The 17,045-nt window shown below is 37.0% G+C and overlaps 2 protein-coding genes across 5 annotated transcripts in view; both read left to right on the top strand.

Moving 5' to 3' along the window:
- The first annotated feature begins 1,146 nt into the window (after positions 1–1,146).
- On the top strand, positions 1,147–6,170 carry LOC141429652 (uncharacterized). Its single transcript, XM_074090080.1, has 4 exons — positions 1,147–2,059; positions 3,137–3,334; positions 4,653–4,756; positions 5,493–6,170. The coding sequence occupies exons 1-4, from the start codon at positions 1,207–1,209 to the stop codon at positions 5,970–5,972; spliced, it is 1,635 nt and encodes a 544-aa protein (XP_073946181.1). The 5' UTR covers positions 1,147–1,206; the 3' UTR covers positions 5,973–6,170.
- Positions 6,171–9,747: 3,577 nt separating this feature from the next.
- The window catches only part of ctrip (E3 ubiquitin-protein ligase ctrip), a 92,754-nt gene continuing 85,456 nt past the window's right edge, over positions 9,748–17,045 (top strand). For all 4 annotated transcript variants that reach the window (XM_074090249.1, XM_074090274.1, XM_074090264.1 and 1 more), the window contains exon 1: positions 9,748–10,094. The gene's annotated coding sequence lies outside the window, so the exon portion shown is untranslated. The remainder of the gene's footprint in view (positions 10,095–17,045) is intronic.

The raw sequence follows: 17,045 nt of genomic DNA on the forward strand, positions 1-17,045 counted from the left end.
CACGTGACATATAGCGATAAAGCTGAAAATTTTGAGCTACTGCTGTATACAATCGCTCGTCGCTACAAATCTGGTCACGTGGTATATAGCGATAAAGCTGAAAATGTTGAGCTTCAATATGGGAAGCATCAATGTGTTGACACTGATAAACCCATTTTTGGTACTTGTAAACAAACAACATTTCGTCAATTTCCAAACAAACACTGTCATTTTTTTTTCAAGCAGCCGCCATGTTGACGCTGCTGTTCGACGCGGCGACTTGACGCTACCTTTTTTGAGTCGTGGGAAATTCAAAACCACCTTCAAAATGGGGTCACGTGACCAGATTTATCGCTGCAAGCAAACGAGTGACTATATAGCAACTGCATGTGCTGTTATTGTCAATGTATGTGTGAGGTTTGAGTCATCTGTACACGAATGATTAGTGTATTGTTGGATTATTTATGTGTTAACGTCGTCATTACAGTCAGTTGGCATTTTTGTTTTTGCATAAAAATAATTATTTTGATAGTAAATTTGCTGATAACATTTTTGCTCAAAAAAAAACACCTATTTTACAATTATTTTTTTACCATCTTCTGGAACAAAATTTTGGATTCGAAAATATAGGTGCATAACTTTGTTCTTAAGTTCCCTATTCACGTAAAAGCCGTATACAAAAAATATCCTTATATCGAATTATTTCCAAAGAAAACTGAAGAATGACCAGTCTAAGTCGCGTGCGGACGGACGTACGGACAGACAGACTAACGAACAAGTCAAAACTTTAGGGTTTCTTAAAAAAATATGGAACTCAGACCAAACACTTTCTATATGACCTGGATTTAAAAAAAAAATTATAAAACTTTAAATTAAAAATGCCTATAGGTAGACAGAATTAGCATAATAATATTATTATGTACACACAACACAACATAGTTAAATTGAATAAGTACCTGAAGATATTTCGACTTCTACTTTGAAAACTTCATCATTAATTAAATAATATTAACGGATATTAATGCATGCTCTATACCTAGGTACCTAATGCTCGCTAATATCAAGGGTATGCGCGGCAGTAAATTTATATTATTGTGCTATTTGAAATGCAGCCAAAAGAATACGTACGCCGTTTTCCCAAAATAACTCATTAGAAGCTTAGTTTCGCGCTACCGTGGCAGCAAACTGCTGGTCTTGATCAAAAATTGATTCTGTTTTATTCAAACAATGAGTGCAGATGCAGCATCATTGCCGTGCCCCATTTGTCTACAAAGTGGAATTTTCGTATCAGTGCAGTCACTCAGAGACAGGCTTATTTACGTATCAACCAATAAGATACTGTGTCCCGTTTGTCAGGAAGAGGTATCTGGACTAGACAAATTGACTATACATTTATTTAGCCATGTGAAGTTATTAACGACTAAAGAGTGTGATAACAAAAATGGGTTTATGGAGGCAGCGTGTAAACCGAAACCAGAAACACAAGTCGTCGCTGGTCCACATAAGAAATCCAGAGGCCAGACGGCTAAAAATAAATCATCAACTTCTACGGCAAGCGTCCCCGTAAAATTCGTAAAAATATATCCAAAGTTGCCAGTGATGCCCCTAAATGCGGCGCCAGTTTTAGAAACATCGCGTGAACACGCGGACAGCGCTGTTCAAGTCAGTGCCTCGATTAAAACGGAAGCTGCCCTCTTACCAATTAACACAACTTGTGAGATATGCGGTCTACAATTTGTCGATTCGAATATTTTACAAATGCATAGATGTCTCATACATAACATAGACGATAATTCAAATCAAAATGTTACTAAATATCAATGTCACTTGTGCCCTAAAAACTTTAAAATGAGAGGATCCCTCATGGTTCACTTACGGGTTGCACATTACGGCTTCCAGCAAGATAACAGCAACTCACGAAGCGGTGATAGCGAAGTCGGGCCTGAAGAGAAAGATCTCCCCGCTGGGGATAAGCTCAAAACATTGGAGAAGAATGATAATAAACAATGGCAGTGCGATGTTTGTCGCAAGTGCTTTACTACAAAGTACTTTCTGAAGAAACATAAACGCCTTCATACAGGTTAAAATATATTGGTGTTAGTTTTGAGAGGTAATTTTACTAACAAGAGATAAAAAAAGAAGTCTGTAATCCTTTTCTTAAATTATCTATAAGTAATTTATTTATTTACGTTATGAACAAATTTAAAAACAAGATTTCTAAAAACACAATAGCTTAGGACAACGGGGACACTATTAGATTAGCACCGCTTTTTATTCTTATTAGTACTGACAATACTTACTTACTTCTTAGATGATTATGATTTATTTGCTTGAAGCTTGAAAATTAATATTTAATGCTCATCGTCATCAGCAAACAAATTCGAGGTGCTTATTTATTATGAAATGCAGCAAATCCCATATGTAGTGAATGGTCAATATATACTAAGTACTTAAAGTACTTAATAAAAATACTTCGGGCCTGTTTCACCACTTGTCGAATAACTTTTAGTGGCGGATATCAGTGATGCAGTCTCTGTTTGTTTTGTCCGAATAAACAAAGACGGCATTACTTTTATCTGACACTTAAAGTTAGCCGACAAGTGGTGAAACAGGCCCTTAATCTTATTTGAACAAAAAAAATACAATATTTTTGCAGAACTGCAGGGCTAATGAAATTCGAAAATCGAAGTTAGTGACGTTCCGTCCCTCAGGACGCCTATAGGCGTCTCTCTCTCTCTCACGTATGAAATAATATAGATATTATTTAATACGAGAGTGTGAGGGATGCGAACTTCGATTTTCGAATTTCGGAGTAGACCCTCTGTTAGATTGCATGTACATTTGAAACTAACTTTACTGAAAAGCAGCAGGTGGTAGGACCTTGTGCAAGGTCCGCCCGGATTGTTACCACCATCTTGCTCGCTAATCCTGCCGTGAAGCAGCAGTGCTTGCACTGTTGTGTTTCGGCGTGGAGAGTAAGACAGCCGGTGACATTACTGGCACTATCCTATCTTAGGCAATAGGCTGGTGTTGCAGGTGTCTATGGGCGGTGGTGATCTCTTACCATCAGGAGACCCTCTTGCTCGTTTTCCATCCAGTCGAATAAAAAAAAGAAAAGAAAATGCGGAAATGAACAAATTGATATCATTTATTTCAGGCGAAACTCCTTACGCTTGCGCGCAGTGCAACAAGACGTTCACGTTCCAACAGTCGTACCACAAGCACCTGCTCTACCACAACGACGAGAAGCCCCACTCCTGCGCACACTGCGGCCGCGCGTTCAAGGAGCTGTCCACGCTGCACAACCACCAGCGCATTCACACCGGAGAAAAACCCTTCTCCTGTGAAACTTGCGGTCAATTATTTTGTACAACCGTCTATCGGGACCTAATTTTCGGACCTTTTGCACAACGGATACTTATCATTTATTGCATCAGGCGTTACTTTGCGGAGGTCCATATCAATGAACTAAAACAAAAAATACTTTTCACCTCAGCAGCTCAAACAGGCAGGTTTGCTGTTAAAAATCAGTGAGAAAAATCGCATTTTACTGAAGCAGAAGCAGCAGAAGCTGTAATTTGTCATGAATATACATCAGTCACGCCGACAAAGTGGTACTTACAATAAAAAAGTAAAAAAAATGTTTTTAGGGTATCTCCCATAGACGTAAAGTAGGGGTGTTTTTTTTTCCCGACTAACCCTACATTGTGGGGTATCGTTGGATAGGTCTTTTAAAACCATTGGGGGGTTGCTAAGACAATGTTTCTATTCAGTGATCTGTTTGCGAAATATTCAACTTAAAATTGCAAATTTTCATTGAAATCGAGCGTCCCCCCCCCCCCTCTAAAATCTAAACTGATGGGTGGAAAAATTTGAAAAAATTCAGAATGGTTGTAAATATATCAAATTTACAGGGAAAAATATAGCGGCTAATATTGCTTGGGAATTATTAGTAGATGGCTAAGATTGCTTACATAGCCTATCTTAGCTGTACGGGCACTATGCACACCGTCCACGTAATTATAATAAATGGCAGCAGGTGGTTGAGACTTACTTACACTCGTTGCATTTAGCATCGAGGTCGGCTTTACGCTGTTCCTCAAAATCGCGAACTTGTCTCTGCAGCCTGTGCTGCCAAATCTTCCCATCGCGATGGCTCGATGCGACACCTTTCATATGTCGCATCTGCACACCTTTGAACGGAGTCCGCCGTGTTTCCGTTCACCCGCCTTCAGTTCTGAATAGAAGATGCGCTTAACCGCTCTTTTCTCCGCCATACGTAATAAGTGACCGCACCACCGCACGAAGCTGGCGACGCATTAAATAGGCTACAATGTCACCAAAATTGGCTCGCCGCTAAACTTCGGTATTAGCAGTTTAATACATCAGTGGGTATTAGGTACGCACTCGGTCGGACCATCTGATCTTCATGATGATGGTTCGGAGGCACTTAAGGTGGAATCGATCCAAAATGCGTATGTGACGCCGATATACACACCACATCTCGGAAGAATACAGGATATTTGGCAGCACAGTCAGTTGCCATGTAAGTAGATGGAAATTTTGGTGGTCAGCTTTAGGTCATATGAGCAGAAGACCTTAGAACACAGCTTTCCAAACGCCGCTGTTGCATAGGTATGTTAAATGATACTTATTATTTTCTTGTCCCACAGGTAAATGTTTTCGTCAGCGAGTGTCCTATCTTGTCCATCGACGGATCCACACAGGCGTTATGCCTTATAAATGCACTGCATGTGACAAAAGTTTTCGTTACAAGGTAAAAACATACAGCTATGCTATGCTTTATCTCAGCTACATACACCCACGGTACTGGTACCTAACTAATATTATACCTCTATGTTATTTGTATACTGACGAGTAGACGATAAGTTTAACCTATGTGTGTCTGTCTGTGGCACCGTAGCTCTTAAACGGGTGGACCGATTTCAATGAGAGTTTTTTTTATTTGAAAGCAGGTTTTCTAGCGATGGTTCTTAGACATGTTTAATCAACATCGGTTCAGCCGTTTTTGAAGTGACAAAGTCGGGGGTGTTACAACTTTTTGTTGGTTTTAGGTTATCGTATGGATCGTTTGTAATTAGGTATTTTAAATAACGTAAAATTGCTTGGTCTTCCTTTTATGCACGATGATGTTACTTCAAAAAAAAATTCTTGCGATTGAGCCTTTAGATCGGTGTCTTAAAATTACGGGTGTTTTTTAACCATTTGACGGGTTCGATTCCCGGTTCAGACAGATTATTCAAAAATCTTTGAATGCAGTTTTATAAAATTGTTTTAAATATCAAAATGAAGTGTCTTCAGTAAAATTGCCTATCTACAATATTTAAGATACTTCCCCTCCATAATATGTGGCATAGCCGTGGCACGCCTTGTATATACTTATTTCTGTAACGTAGGAGAAAGACGACAATATTTTCTGATGATGATGAAACCGGATATGTAGTTAAATACCTACCTACCTAGGTAATACATATTTAATTCATAAATTACAGGTATCACAAAGGACTCATAAATGTCAAGCGCAACCACCAGGTACCGTAGTACGGCAGAGTGGTGACCTTTTGGAAAAACTTAAAATTAAACACCCTACTCCAGTTGTTTTTGACTGCGTGGACTCTGCACGTGACGAGATCAATTATCACCACGTATCCGAAGCAAACGCAGAATTGGTACGAACCGGTGCAAAACTTTCCTTGGAAGACACAGAGACTGATAACTTTACTTTAATCGCTGAAGCATTTTATGACAGTAATAAGAATAATGTGACGGAATCAACACATCTCGTCGAACATAACATAATGAATTCAAATGTGGTTGGTGAATGTAACATGCCCATAATCGATAAAAATGTTCCATCGCCTTCAGAGATATTAAAAAACTTATGTTTGTCTAAAGATGAAAGTCTTACAGGAAATCGACAGGAGCGAGAAGAAATATATTACATGTATAAAGACTTTAATTTATTTTTGTAATAAGTAGTACTCCGGTGTGGCCTTTAACGCGGAAAAAAAACCTACTTAATGGGTAATTATAATTAACGACGATGTAGCGAAGACGGCGAAAGAATGGAAGGTAGGAAGAAGATGTGATCTCCTGCCTATCGCAGGCTCATAGCTACAGCTACAGGAGCTAATTAAGAATTTGATGTCGCTTATTGATTTAATACATATAAAAACAAAATACTTATAGGTGTTTTTTTTTGTTTTATCCAACCCTATAAAACGAAGTTAGACGTGTCCTAAGCTGGGTTACCCAAACAAACAGTGTTGCATAATCTCGCTGATAATTTAATGTCAAAGAACCAGCAGGGCTACTGCGAAACTCGAAACACGAAGTTCATGTCGTGCGGTGACACTTATACTATTTAATACGAAGAGCGAGATAGGTTAGATACCTACGAACTTCGAGTTTCGAGTTTCGTAGTAGCCCAGCAGAGACGAGTAAAGTTATCAAATCTCACGCAAGTAACTAGCTACACTCCGTGAGTTCTTATCTTAAAAAAACCTTTGGATTTTAGAAGCATTATTCGGGTATTGACGATGATACGCGATCGTGACATGCTGTGCTACTATTTTTTTTGTACTTTTAAATATTATAGAGGTAGTGTTTCTTATACGATCTCCTTGAAGAAACAACCAAACCACCATAAACACCATAACACACTATAGTACGACTAAGTATTGCCCTAAATATTTACTTTCTACATAGAGGTGTAACTTTTATTAGGTAGGATATTACTTGTTCTTAGCTAAGTTTCGTTAAAATTGGTTTTAACCTCCGTTGGTTCAACCGTTTTTGAGTTATTGAACTTTGAACTTACAGTACCTACTTCCATGGGACTTGCAATAGGTAGGTACGTCCATGGAACTTACTGAACAGGGGGTTTCCAACATTTTAAAGTTATATCTAAGTATTGGTTGTTTTTGATGGGATAGTGATGAAATGTCATGACTATAGTCTCGGCAAGTTTTCTAGCAAGGTGGCATCCACGTGGATGTCACTGTTATTCGTAAAATGACTTCAACGGCGAGCACCTTTTCGTAAGAGGGTAAACGGAGTGAGACGCCGTCACCGGTAGGTAATAGTCGAACAAACTGAATCGTGTACCAAGGCTAGAAACTTTGTAGGTACTACTAATGCTAAGGCAATCGTAGTAAAATCCCTGGGACATGAATCAATTTGTTAGACATCTAGTCAGATGTGTTGTGTTGTGTGCGATTCCGCACCAAAATCCGCAGATTTCTCTTGTCAGGCACGTGGACGAACGTGTCGCTCTCGCATCGGTCTAGTCAACCACCAAAGACGTTGTGCACAGGCAACGCGCCAAAATTCGTCTGAAACAGACGCGTAGGCCTGATTGATTGAGTTGTGTGCAGAGAAATCTATGGTGAGTACTATTTTCATACATTGTGTTTTTTGGTGCCTGTTTATGTAGGTATAACAGTGGCATTATGGTTTAATTATTTACATGTGTTCGTTAGTGTCCGGAATATCGAACAGCGGATACCGTGGGCACGTGACGAATAGTCAGATCAGAGGCCACGGGACGGGAACGAAGCGGGTTTGTCGGTCCTGACGACTCAAATCAAGGCAAGCTCAGTCAGGCGCGGTCCGAAGGGGGGGGGGTCATGTCCCCTGTGATCCCAAATTCACGTCAAATTGAAAAATCTTCTAAAAGTTTACAAAATAAAAAAGGCAAAGGCAAGGCCCCTAGCCGCGATGTATTATTTTTTATTATTAGTGGCCCCCTCCAAAATTTCAGGCTACGACCGCGCCTGAGCTCAGTTTAAGGAGAGAATTCAGAGAACTCATTACATTAGCAGTGTAGGTACAAAGCGTGGACTCGGAAGCGTCCACAAAGTGAGTGCCGCAGCCGCACTGGTACTGGTACCGTGCGTGGCCATCTACGCGGTCGCGCACTAATATTATAAATGCGTAAACTTGTTAATCTGTTTGTTTATTTGTAACATTTTCACGTCTAAACCGCTTAATCGATTTAGATGAAATTCAGTATGCAGACAATTTGAGTCCCGGGGAAGGTCATAGGATAATTTCTATCCCGTAAAGTTTAATACTACCCGCGGAATAGCGTTATACGGATTCTACGCGGACGGAGTAGAGGGCAACAGCTACCTAGAAGTGAAATAAATATAAAAAATTGGTGGTAGCTGTTTCCAAAAAAAAAATAAGCGTACAATTTCGCAAATATATCCCTGAAACCTGTTGCTTCATGTTGTTTCAGAAAAACCTACCTATCTAAAATGATGATGAGATACCACAAGATACCACACTATGAAATAGACGAGGAAGAAAAGGGTGACACTATTTACCGGCACGGATAATACCGACATGGAAATACCGACCCGATATTTCGTGTACACGCCATGGACGTACTAACTAAGTACTTAGGTATTACGTCCATGCTACACGTTCATACAAACCTCAATACAAACTAGTGTCAAACTGACAAGACTTTCTATTTGCTTTCTATCCATGGGCGTGTGGTGTGGGCGTGTATAGTAGGTATACGAAAGATCATGTCAGTCAGGCAGGGCTTCAAATATCGTTAAAAAGTTGGTAACGTTATCGCTTTCGAACAGATTTAACGGTAAATCGTAATTAACGTTTAACGATTTACCGTTACTTATACAACTTTTTACCGGTATAAAAATGGTAACGTTATCAGCTATTCATAAAATTAACCTTATTTAAAAAGTATTGTTAAATCATAATGTAAAGTAAATTTAATTTACCCTTAGATTATATATTACTTAAATACACAATCAGACGGAAAAAATGGGTACTACAAAACTCGGAAGTTTTCAACTGTGTTCCGAGTTATAGATTAGTCTTGTTTTGACCATAGATCGAGTCATTTGTCAACAATGGCTAAATGCAGCGTAAAAAATGTGTGAATACCGGGTAAAAAATAAAAAAAAGGATGGGATATTGTTAAAAAATTTCTTGGGAACTGTGTATCTAAGTAAATATATAATCTAAGAATTTACCGGTAAAAGTAACGTTAATTGGGTAACGATACTGTAATGTTCAGTTATCAACTAACGTTATATTTTATTACCTGTACACTGGGTATTTTTATGATTTTACCGTTATGTAACGTTACTTATAGTGTGAATTTGGTAACGTTAACAAGCCCTGATATCAGTATTCCCGTTACGGTACTGTACGTCCGGTAAATAGTGTCACCCGAAAAAAATACGAATTCTTTTTTTTGTTAACTACTTTTAAACCATTTTGGACACTTAGTTTATAACTACTCATGCAAAATTAGTCTTTGTTGTCTCGGAGAGACAGACTGGCATGGCTAAACTCTGAGGCTAAACTGGAGTAAAACTTGTTAGAGCTACGGGACTTCATTCAATTAATTATTAGGTACTGAAAGGTATTTTACTAAATCAATTCCCCTCACAAAAAAAGAAGCCGGAAAAATGGACCAAAAACTTATCCGGCATCCGGATTCCCATTGATGGAATTCTATCCTCGGATTTTGCCTAAGGATTTCGCACACTCGACTACCTCCAACGCTACGAACTCCAACGAGAAAACCGTGCTGAAAGTGATCATCACAGACTACTTAGAGAATAAAGTGATCATAGGTACTTATACTCTTTGAAAGTGATGAAGATGAAACGGAATGGAATGTTGCCTACTTCAATTTATAAATGTTCTGTTGGTAGTAGATATTGGGAATTAATGGTAGAAACTTAAATTTGGTTGGTGTCGCACAATTTCGAAGCTGTGGCTGGCACTTGTGGGGAGAAAAAACATGAGATACCAGCTGTTTTTGTTCTCTTTAACAGAGTTCTTGTAAAATCAGTATGGATCTAAATTGAATAGTGTCATTTCATCACGATAGTGACAATTTGTTAACCGAGTGTGATTATGTAATTTTCTTGGAAATTGGTGTAGAGTAGAAGAGACTAAGAATTTGTCATAAACCACTCATTGATATATGGACTACGTTTTGCGATTTATTACGTCTTATTTACGGTACATGCGATGTGTTAAATTAGGCCAACAGGCGAGGCCAGAGCCGATATCGTTGTTTCGGTTTCCGGAGGACATTTTCATCAGTAAGTAGATCAAATGTATACTATTAGCCGTATTTATAATGTAAGAGTAAGGTAGGTAGATACCTAAGTGTAACACTTCATGGATAGGTGATGCAACTCAAGTGGTTGCGAAATATGTCCACGTCGTAGCATTATATTTGTAGGCATTGGATACCTTCGACAAAATTATTTGACGAACCAGATAATCATTAAGCAAATGCGACACGAAAGAATGGCCATTTTACGTACGCCATTTTCTGCTATTTTAGATATTTATATCAGGTACAGCAGGCTTTCAATTAGTGTTAGTACAATAGGTTCTGTTTTAATTTATATTTCCTTTTCGTAATGTACATAAATTGTAATTTGTAAAGTTTGTAGCCAAGAACTAGCAATGTTAGTCAAAACCTCTGTGTAAATATGTTGCCATGTTAAAAATGTTACAACTTGCTTTTATGATGAAGTAAACAAACAAAGACCTAAGAAAGCTTGATATCCACTTAAAAAGCAATGCTGCAATTGTTTTTTTGTAATTATCCACTTATTTCAGGAATAAAAATAAATTGCACTGATTATAAAATACATTATTAAATACAGTGTAATGTGAAACTGCTAAATGAATGTGTGTCTTAAACTTATATACACAGCTGATAACTCTATCATAGCTATCATTGTGCTCAAGGATATTGATAGGAACTGATACATTTGTTTCTTTGTATAAAAATTAAAAAAAGGCATTGTGTTTGTTTGATGACTGGATGGCCAAGTGGTTAGAGAACCTGACTATGAAGCCGGGGCAGACATTTGTGTGAATAATATGAATGTTTGTTCTTGGGTCTTGGATGTTTAATTTTATTTTAAAGTTCATTTTTTAAAGATATTAAAAAAGAAAAGAGTAAAATGTCAGAACATAAATATATGATGAGTTGAAATTAAAACCATATACAGAAATCTATAGTCTCTTGAAGCTGTGAAAAAAACAAATTTCTAATTTAACTTTTAAAAAAAGATACAGCCGTTTAAGCAGCAAAAATCTTATGTTTCCACTCTCAAACTCAAAGGAATCAACATTTTTAGGGTACAATACAAACAGCAAATACTTTCCATTGACCTTAACACATATCTAATATACCTATAAAATTCTTGGGTCACAATGTGCCCACTCCTCCAAAACGGCGACTGATTTTTAAGTGTTTTTTTGTGGATATTTGGTAGGTCTGGGAATAGGACGTAAGACTTTTCATACCCCTACGTGTTAAGGATGGCCCAGTCCAAAAAAAATATTTATATATGTTGGATAATATTTTTTTATGATTTGGCATTAAAAATACATACAACCCTAAATTGAACCCTTCTACCACCAACCCCCATTTTTTAATAGCGATACAAAAAGCGATACTAAGGTACTTTAGTAATTTTCAACCCTTGGTGATCGATAACTGATCTGACTGACTCTCACTTCCTCGTATGTACTTTTCTCTAATTAAATATCAGTTATTTATTACCAACTGTAATGCGTGTATTTTAAGACAAAATATAGGGTAGGCACTTACTTTTTACCCAACTAAAAAAGGGGGTAATATTTTAGTGCATCAAATAAACTGCGGGTAGTCCGCGACGTAGTACCATCTCAATGATTTTGATGAAATTTGTTATAGAAGTAGCAGATACCCTGGTTTAACATATGCATAAGGTACTTCTTACCCGGCTACCCATAAAAGGGGGGTTATGTTTTTAGTATATTAAAATTTTACAAGTTGCGGGTAGTACGCGACGTAAAACCATCTCAATTACAACTGTCTAATCTATTGGTTTCAATCATTCAAAATCATACAATCAATTTTAGTACCATCCATCAAAATCTGTCTAGCCATTCTTGAGTTATATATAATAATGGTGTCTTAACCTGATTTTGTTTTATTTAAACCTTGTTATAAGCTTATAAACTATTAACTTAATATTTATTTGTACTCATTTAATTACGTTAATAAAATCCTACATTAATTAGCTAAAAGTTAACATGACATTCATTGTCTGTTAGGTAGGCGGTATGAAGTTCGCCGGGACAGCTTGTCTTAATGGTTCCCTTAATGGTTCCCTTGTTCATGCATATTTTTTTAAGTCATAATTCTAGTTTGCATAATCTGTTTTCGCATAATTATATTACGCAGAATTCTTTTACGCATTACCAATGTATGTAAGTCGAATAGGTTTGCGAATTCCGAATTCGGGCTTTGCTGGGCTTCTACTTTTAATCTGAGAGACATTAGGTAACTAACAAACTTATCCAGGTTAAAAGAGGGGAGGGAAGATTATGTTTGTCTATTAATGCGTGGGCTCCGCCACAAGAACACCCCTTTGGGGGGGCTTGGCCCCCTGTCCCCCCTTTTTATGCCTGTGCCTCTTACTGCTGTTCGTTTGGTTACAATTCTAACCTGACCTAATAACCTATTTTTGTCTATGATTTTTCTAGTCATAATTATATTGTTTTACCATTTACAGTTTTCATATTTACCGTTACTTACACTAATACGGACATCGCTAGTTTTCATATAGGAATTATATTATAGGCTTTGCATGTTGTAAATATGGAATTTCTTATTTTACTCTTCCGAAAATTTGGCTTGCTGGTAGAAACTAGCTATCGAACATAGGGATCTTCCATGACTGTTTTAGTAGGTACTTAATAATAATTCGTATATGAGAACTACCCAAGTCAGACCTTAGGATTCAATATATTATGCTAAGTTATAAAAGGAAAATATTTTAATTTGTTATAAAATATTTTATATTGTTATAATATAAATCAATTTCAGGACTGACCATTGAACTTGGCTCTCATTTCACATTTGTTTTGAGGGGATGTATTTAAATAATAGCTTCACTTTTATTAAGTGTTTCATAGTTAATTCGATGAAATGTAATTGAAGTTGTATGACTAACATATTTTGTAAACTTTTTTTATTAGTTCTACATGCATATGATTGAGGTGCAATACAAAAAATATAGAGTAGATCTCTTAATATGGATATGATGATTGATAAAAGTCCTGCAGCAATAGGTACTTACTGATTGACAACAAAAGCCATACATTGTAGTACCCAGTGTTTTCTTGATTTTCGTTAACTTCAGCAGATGGCCATTTCATTTTAAATGATATTGCTTAAACGGATGTTTGTTTATTGTTTACGAATAACTCGCATCTTAAATCGAGTTTAGCTCGACATGTTTCGGGCTATTTCATGGTACTGCACGGTACGGTCCGGGTTCGGGCTCACAGTAGTTTCATTCATGTACAAAAAATGGCTCATTTCATTGATAGAAACTACTTGGTATTTATATTATTGACAAATAAAAAGAAATCCAATATTTTTTATTTTTTCACACAAGTTATAACATCACAGTCATTGCTACAAGTCAAAATATAAAATTTACAAACTTTTTATTTACAGTCATTAAAAAGACCTATAGTAGCCTATACACTGTTCTATTGCGCATAATGAATTATATTGATTCTTGATTATCTTTTTATATAACAGTTAGGCCACTAGTGCCATGTTCTCTTAAAGTTAACGGAAATCGAAAATAACATGATGTATGTATTCAATTGCTTAATTTAATACCTAGTAGAATTATGTGATCACATGAAAATTATGGTTGTACAGTCAAGGGCAAAGATATTGACACGGCCAAAGTTGCAAAAATATGTATACACTGCCTTAATGTTAAGTGCATAAAGTCGTGTATACATATTTTTGTAACTTTGGCCGTGTCGATATCTTTGCCTTTGACTGTACCTTGTTTTGCCTAACAACTTTTAGCCTAATTATTCATTTTGTCTCATGTTTATTTGAGTTAGTCCTTTTGCATAATCCTTATTTCATTATAATGTTGTTTAGTATAATCTTATCTCGTATAATGTTTGATTGACATAATTATTTTTCGTCTTACATTATACTTGAGGTGCCCCATCTTAGGCCTCTAGGTTGGCAACGCATCTGCAATACCTTTAGTGTTGCAGATGTTTATGGGCGGTGGTGATCTCTTACCATCAGGAGACCCACTTGCTCGTTTGCCATCCAGTCAAATAAAAATAAAATAAATAAATATACTTCTAACATAAGTTCGGTTCTGGCGCTTCGTCGGCCGCTACCGTGGCATCCTCGCTCGACTCGCGAGCTATTGTAGTCGCAGTTCTAACCTAACCTAACCTAATCTAACTACAACTTTTACAAAAGAAAGTTTGAAATAAAATAATATTCGACGAAACAATAGTCATGGTCAGGGAGCGTAACTTTGGTGCGGGTGACGGCATTATGACGTGAAGTCACATATAGTATGTTTTTAAAACAAAAATACAACACTGCAATGACTTTTTAATTTAGTGGTGATGTAAATTTAAAATACCATGTGAATAAAATATTTTACTGGGTAATCTAATTGTAATGAACTAAAAGAATTTCCTTGCTCACCCGCGACTTTACGATAGCTAAGCTTATGCAAAATATGCGTGTTCATGCAGTTCCTACACACACAAATCACACAAACCCATCTATCACCACCACCACACTACACTGACGCGTTTCGAACTCAACCAGAGCTCATCTTCAGAGTGACACAACCGTACACCATGCTACCAGTTGTTAGACTCCAGTTAGTGTTGAGTCTATACCTATACCTATTTATTCGACTCGATAACGTTGAATGATTTAAACTTTTTTCTTTTCGTGCACGCGCATCTAATTTCACAAACAAATCCACAGAGGTGCTCTTAAACCGAATTTAAAAAAGGAGGAGGTATTATTTGGGTTGCATTTTTTTCCTCTTTTTTATGTTTGTTACCTCAGAACTCCGTCATTTATGAACCGATTTGTTTTTTTTTTTTAGTTCAATTAGGTCCAATAATTTGCAATCAATGTTTTTAAGAAAAAAATCATGCTGTCTCTGTTCATTAATTGTCATATAATTTTGTACAATGTAGTACGAATGTTTATGCGCTTGTGGCCCCCTGTTGCGTATTGTGGCCGATATAAATAAATATCATGGGACGACCAATTGACCTAGTCCCAAACTAAGCAAAGCTTGTGCTATAGCATGGCTTGTACCTATTTTTTTTTGTTTTAATTTAAAAGCCTGCTATGTCAACAACACGCAAAAACATATTTAGATTTAGGTTTATATAAGTGGTAGCAAATTAAATACTTTTTCATCACACTTGCTCGTCAATGATGTTATTCCATGCCTGTATACTAAAGGACAATGGCCTGAATTGTTCCCGCGGGAACTATGAATTAAAGTATAGTTTTTCTCTCGAAGGGAGTTATGACTAGTTTAAAAAAAGTAGTAGGTAAGGTACGTCATTTCAGACTAAAGAGGTTTCAAATCAGCCAACGTTTTATTTACATCTTTAAAACTTAACTATAATCTACATAATATTATCTAATATTAGCGTCAGGAGAACAATAAATAATAAATAATATTATTTAATACGAGAGTGAGAGGGACGGTACGATAAGAATTTCAATTTTTGTTCCTCGCAATGTGATGAAAAACAATGTGTGTATCACGGGCCGTAAGGGGATTACAAACTCGAGTCATTAACAGCCCTCCGCATCCGGCGACGGGCTTCTAATAGACCTAATTAGTAATCCCCATCTTACGCCCCTTAATGCACAATGTACTATTTCACTTCTCATGCTCGTAAAGTTCGTATTTATGCTATGTCTAGGGGACATAAAATAACTTTTTATGCTCTAGTGCATGAAGTAAAATCTTATTCTAAGGCCAAGGCAATTAGGTGTAAACAGCCACAAACCAAGAAGTTTCTACATATATTTTTTAATAGTTTTAATTTATATAAAACTACAAATCAATCAAAATAGATCAACAAAACTAAAAAATTATAATTATAATAGTAATGCGTGAACAATAAAAGGTACCTACTCGAGCATTAAACCCATTTTCCTCTCGGCGTGTCCACCCTCGCTGTACCGGCTCAGGTGGCTATTTGAACGTCTCGGGTAAAATGGATCGTTTTATGCTCTTGTTGTACAGTCTACCATTCTTAAATAAGTGAACTTAATTATGTAAAAGTTTGTTATGGAGTCTGTCTTATTTTTAACCCCGGACGCAAAAAGAGGGGTGTTATAAGTTTGACCGCTATGTGTGTCTGTGTATCTTTCTGTGGCACCGTAGCTCTTAAACGCATGGACTGATTTAAAGTCAGGTTTCTAGCGATGATTCTTAGACATGTTTCATCAAAATCGGTTCAACCGTTTTTGAGACATTAAACATTGAAGTGACAAAGTCGGAGGTTTTCAAAATTTTTGTTGGTTAGGTTATGTTATCTAGATTGTATTTTCGAACTTTAGCGTAGTTAATTAAAAGGTAAGTATCTATAAATTACATTAGCTTAATGACAACTGCTCGTCATCTTTAATAAATTATTGCTGATCCCGATGCAGAATCGTTCGTTAATCGTTGAGGAGTCCTGGATCAGTTCCACCGCCGTAAGCGTTGTAACGAGAAATACGAGCATATATTGCTTATCAACTGTATTAAAGTAATCGAATCGCATCCCGTGAAATACTTGTAATTAAGTAGTTCCAGAGGGCATTTGTGGTCTTCCTCATCATGTTTACGAATATTACTACTTCAACAATTTTTGACCCAGCCTTCGTTCAAATTTCAAATTATGTTAAAAATAGATTAGCGTTCGCTGAATTTTATTTGAAGTCCAATTTTAGATTCTTTCTTAAAACCATTATATAAAGATACGTTGGTTTCCTTGTGGAGATCCGTTAAACAAGAGGTTGTGCTAAGGGGTGTTGGCGGAGCGGGGTCTTTGTTAAATTGGCAAGGGGACAAGGCGGTAGGGCATCGAGCGGCTGGCTCGCATCTGTATCGATCCGGCGGGCTCCGACAGGCGCTCGCCACGGCACAGCCGCTCAGCGCATCTCGGCTCTCTAGTCT

The sequence above is a fragment of the Choristoneura fumiferana genome, chromosome Z (genome assembly GCF_025370935.1).
Source record: "Choristoneura fumiferana chromosome Z, NRCan_CFum_1, whole genome shotgun sequence".
Lineage (NCBI taxonomy): Eukaryota > Metazoa > Arthropoda > Insecta > Lepidoptera > Tortricidae > Choristoneura > Choristoneura fumiferana.

Bases quoted from the DNA above. Each gene is read 5' to 3' on its own strand.
- LOC141429652 (XM_074090080.1), top strand. From the start codon at position 1,207: ATGAGTGCAGATGCAGCATCATTGCCGTGCCCCATTTGTCTACAAAGT. The intron at 3,335-4,652 runs GTCAATTATTTT...CTTGTCCCACAG, and splicing joins CTTCTCCTGTGAAACTTGCG to GTAAATGTTTTCGTCAGCGA. The intron at 4,757-5,492 runs GTAAAAACATAC...CATAAATTACAG, and splicing joins ACAAAAGTTTTCGTTACAAG to GTATCACAAAGGACTCATAA.